This window comes from Fringilla coelebs, assembly GCF_963513975.1.
Source record: "Fringilla coelebs genome assembly, chromosome: 11".
Classification (NCBI taxonomy): domain Eukaryota; kingdom Metazoa; phylum Chordata; class Aves; order Passeriformes; family Fringillidae; genus Fringilla; species Fringilla coelebs.
The window spans coordinates 7,306,400-7,310,346 of NC_140037.1; the positions used below are offsets into that span (position 1 = coordinate 7,306,400).

Here is a 3,947-nt window from a genome sequence, read left to right on the forward strand (position 1 = left end):
TTGTGGGAAGGGCAATTAGCACCAATTATGCACTTCCTAAGTTGTAGGCCATTAGAAGCCTAAAAACATGCATGAACATTTTAAAGTTTAAACCCCCCTTTGTTTTCAAAATATTTACTTGAATAAATTGATGTAACACATCATTGTCAAATTCGATACTATAAATAGGAAGCTCCGATCAGCATCAAAGAATCCCAGAACGGCTTGGGCTTGCAGAGACCCTAAAGTTCATCCGGTTTCAACCTCCCTGCCATGGGCAGGGACACCTTCTAATATCCCAGGTTGCTCCAAGCCCTGTCCAGCCTGGCCTTGGACACTTCAGGGATCCAGGGGCAGCCACAGCTGCTCTGGGAACCTGTGCCAGGGCCTGCCCACCCTCACAGGGGAGAATTTCTTCCTTACATAGAATCTAAATAGGAAACATGGGTGTGCAGAAGTCCAAACTGATGGGTTGTGATGGGCTAACACCATGCAAAAGGAGCGATTGCATTGCCAAGCCCATTCCTGTCCTATGTTTTGTGAGTAAATCACCCAAACAAAGGGTGATTTACTCAGTCAGGCAGCAGGTTTGCAGCTTGTGACTTTTTTCACCCGGATGCACCACATGTTTTTTTCCCTTTTCAGGCTCAAATAGCTCACTCTTAAGTTCTTTTTTCAGTGCTTCTGTAAACACACAAGCCAAGAGCTGAAGGCATTTGCAGGACATCGGGAACATCAACAAAGATAATTTATTTCCACCTGTACTTGGCAAAAAAGGTCAAGAGACCACAATGCATATGCCATGCCTGTAAAGTAGTTTAGCTTGTCCTCATCAGTGGAATTACCATGCCAATGCAGCTTTTGTGATAGAAATATGTCTGTCTATGCCACTAAACAGTTCATATTCCTTCCTTATTGGCATTGTACTCTTTCAAACATAAAGCTGAATGAGTTTGACACTAAATTGGAAGCCATTTAATTTGAGTTAATATTAAATGGTATTTTCTTTGAGTCTTGGTCCCAGTTGCAGATCTTAAGTGGCGGAGATCAGACATTTTATTCCAACTTTTTTTTATATCTCTGTTTTGTTTATTGTAACCCAAAAACTTTATCCAAGAACGAAGCAAACTTTTCTGGCTGTCCAGGAGGAAAAGGTTTCAAAGCTGACAAGTCCATTGACTGCAGTGTCTCCACAAGAGTGCTGTAAAAACAGACCAAAAGCAAAAATTAAAGAAGAAAGAGCCATGCCATAGGAAAATTTTAAATACAGTTTTCTTTCTATGCATCCATACGTAATTCTTTAGCATGGAAATATTAAATAAGGATATGTATGGAAAGGAAGAGAATGCACAGAGCAGCAGACCCCAACCAGCTCTGGCTTGTAGGGAGCATTGCTGAGAACACACTTCCATCAGCTTGCAGAGACAAAACTCAACTTTTAAACTTTTTAATCTTCTCTGGTTGCAGTGCTGGGAAACTGAACAAGATCTGAGGCTCTGCTCCATAAACCATAGGAGGAAATCCATCCTATTTGAACACATGGCAGAGTTCTCCCCTGATCACAGAGCCAGAAAGAACAGCTCCATCAATCTGTTACTTGCTATTATCAGGCTGCAAATAAGGCTCAAATGCTTGGCACTGCCCAACACAAAGAAATAAAAATTCCAAAGCTGACAGAAGCACCAAGATAATGAGTTTAAGAAACTTGCTCAATTTAAATGAATGCCAGGCCTGGTCTGTTCAGAAAGCTCTTCTGAAACATATGCAACTCTGCTTGCAGGGCAAAGGAACAAGATGCAGACTAAGTAATGGGAGTTATTTCTGCCTTCAGTTTAAAAGTCATCTGTTATTTTAAGAGTGGAGTCAATCACAAGTAAAGAGAAAACATTAATGTACAGTTAAAACCAGGAGAAGAAATTAACCCAACAGGAGTCAGGATGGATGAACTCTAAAAAAAGGAGCTAGGGGTTTTGGTGATGGTGGGTTTTTTTCATGCGTTGTTTGTGGGGTGGGTTTTTTTTTGTGTGTTTTTGTTTATTTAGTTTAGGTTTTTCTCCTGAAGTGACAGGCAGCAGATCTGTGAAACTCCTTGTCAGAGGGTATGGTGGACTCAGGAAGTTTGGTTAAAAGGGCAGCCTGAATGAGTACTTCAAAGACAGGGGTACTTAAAGTTACTAACCAGATAATATCTCTATCTGCTTTATTAATCCCCTGAATCCAAGTGTTTTTCTTTTTTTAATCTAAATACATGTTACCTCAAATGGAAAAAAAAAACTAGAAGAGGTCATGGTCAAAAGGCTTGGTAAGTGTGGTAAATTACTACCTAGTGTTAGTCTGTTCACTCTGGAAAGTGTAATATCCAGCTGGAGATTGCAGAGAAGGATGTACATTTCCTTGTTGCATTCTCAGCTGTGCAGTCACATGGACTGATTGCTCTTGCCCAGTGGGAACAGCCCCAGCAGCTCCATACCTGCAGTTACAGTAGAGGACACAGCCATCTCTGTGGAGCTGTTTGGCCAGCTCAAGCTGATGGTTGTTCATCAGCTTGTCATTTATTACTACTATTAGTGGTTTTCCTTTCTCTAGAGTCTCCAGGCAGCTACCAGCACCTACAAGAGAAAACATCATGAGAGATCAAATATCCCCCTACTTGCTGCTGAAACAGGGGGAACCTCTTGAACAACCCAACTCTAATGTGGACCTCAGCACTCCCAGCCAGCCCACCCCTGGCCGGAGAGATCTCATCCCACGGACCTCCCGCAGCCCCAGAAGCAGCCGGGCTGTACCTGCGTGGCTGATAACCAGGTCTGCGCCCTGCAGGTCCTCAGCCAGCGAGTCCTTGAATCGGAACGCTTCCACCGCCATGGCCGGGCTGCTGCTGGGCTGCGGCTGCGGCAGCGAGCCCCGGCCCACCTGCAGCACCAGCTTCTGGTACCCGCGGCTCTGCAGCGCCTGAGGGCACGGGACGGGGGAATGGAGGGAATAACGGGGATGGGGGGATGAAGAGAGATGGAGAAGAGGGGGATGAGGCGGGGATAGAGAAGGTGTGTGAGGGGTGTGCCCAGCTCCCGCCTACCCGGGCCCCGGTACCGCTGCCCCCTCCCTTTCCCACCCCGCGCCACAGAACGTCCCTCCCTTTCCTCCACCGACACTTCAGGCTTCTCCCCCGGCAACCCCCGAACGGCCGCGGCGCCCTCAGGGACCCCGGCACCGCTGCCGGGACGCGGCAGTGAGGGCGGGGCTGCTCGTGGCGCGCAGGCGCCAGCCCCGGGAGGGCAGGCCTGGCCCGGGGCCGGGGCCGGTGTCGGTGTCTCGGCCGGCTGACCTGCAGCGCGGGCGGCGAGCGGGCCGTGGCGATCAGCTCATCGAAGCTGGTGGTGCCCACGGTGACGAACACGGACTTCATGGCCGCCGGGACGGGATGCGGGGCCGCCAGGGGGCGCCGCGCCCCCGCGCAGCGCTCCCGAAATGGCGGCCGGGCTGAGGGGAGGGACGGGGCGGGCGGGAACGCCTCCTTCCCTCACGGGCCCGGCCCTCCTTGTCCCTCCTTGTCCCTCCCTGTCCCCTGCCGTGGCTCCTCTTCACGGGTGTTCCCCGCCCGTTTCGGCGGGGCTGGTGCTGCTGTGCCGTGGGGTTCTCCCCCTCGGTGCCACACCAGCAGCGATGGTGGCCGCTCTAACGAGCCCACTGTCCGGCAGCGTTTAGAGGGGCAGCCAAGACTGTTTCAGGTTTTTAGGCTTACAAGGAGAAGAGGTAAAAAATAAATTTGGAAAAGAGATTCGGAAAATTTTGGCCTGCAGGTGATATTTCAGCTTGGGGACCCAGATAACTCGCGGGCAGCGTGTGTGGGTGTGTTCAGAACTGCCATTGCCGGAGCAGGGCCACAGCCACCTTCCCTTTACAGACTGATGCTGGCCCGAGCCTCCCACAACGCTTACTGGGGGAGTAACACTTTAACTTCTACCCCA

At 49.8% G+C, this 3,947-nt stretch overlaps 1 protein-coding gene across 3 annotated transcripts; it reads right to left on the minus strand.

Moving 5' to 3' along the window:
- Nucleotides 1-777: 777 nt before the first annotated feature.
- LOC311157943 (UDP-N-acetylglucosamine transferase subunit ALG13-like) lies at nucleotides 778-3,466 on the minus strand. 3 transcript variants are annotated; one of them, XM_084213019.1, is made up of 4 exons: nucleotides 3,305-3,466; nucleotides 2,766-2,931; nucleotides 2,450-2,588; nucleotides 778-1,180 (listed from the first exon to the last, which is right to left on the minus strand). In XM_084213019.1, the coding sequence occupies exons 1-4, from the start codon at nucleotides 3,383-3,385 to the stop codon at nucleotides 1,069-1,071; spliced, it is 498 nt and encodes a 165-aa protein (XP_084069145.1). In that variant the 5' UTR covers nucleotides 3,386-3,466; the 3' UTR covers nucleotides 778-1,068. The 3 variants fall into 3 exon arrangements, with proteins under 3 accessions (XP_084069145.1, XP_084069146.1, XP_084069147.1); XM_084213020.1 differs by lacking the exon at nucleotides 3,305-3,466 and adding an exon at nucleotides 3,130-3,213; XM_084213021.1 differs by lacking the exon at nucleotides 2,766-2,931 and having other exon boundaries at nucleotides 3,305-3,444.
- Between the last annotated feature and the right edge of the window lie 481 nt (nucleotides 3,467-3,947).

What these genes read in the sequence shown, in the direction of transcription:
- LOC311157943 (XM_084213019.1), bottom strand. Translation starts at nt 3,385, where the DNA reads ATGAAGTCCGTGTTCGTCACCGTGGGCACCACCAGCTTCGATGAGCTG. An exon ending in CCTGGTTATCAGCCACGCAG is followed by an intron (nt 2,589 to 2,765) that starts GTACAGCCCGGC and finishes TTTCTCTTGTAG; the next exon opens with GTGCTGGTAGCTGCCTGGAG. An exon ending in GTCCTCTACTGTAACTGCAG is followed by an intron (nt 1,181 to 2,449) that starts GTATGGAGCTGC and finishes CTGTTTTTACAG; the next exon opens with CACTCTTGTGGAGACACTGC.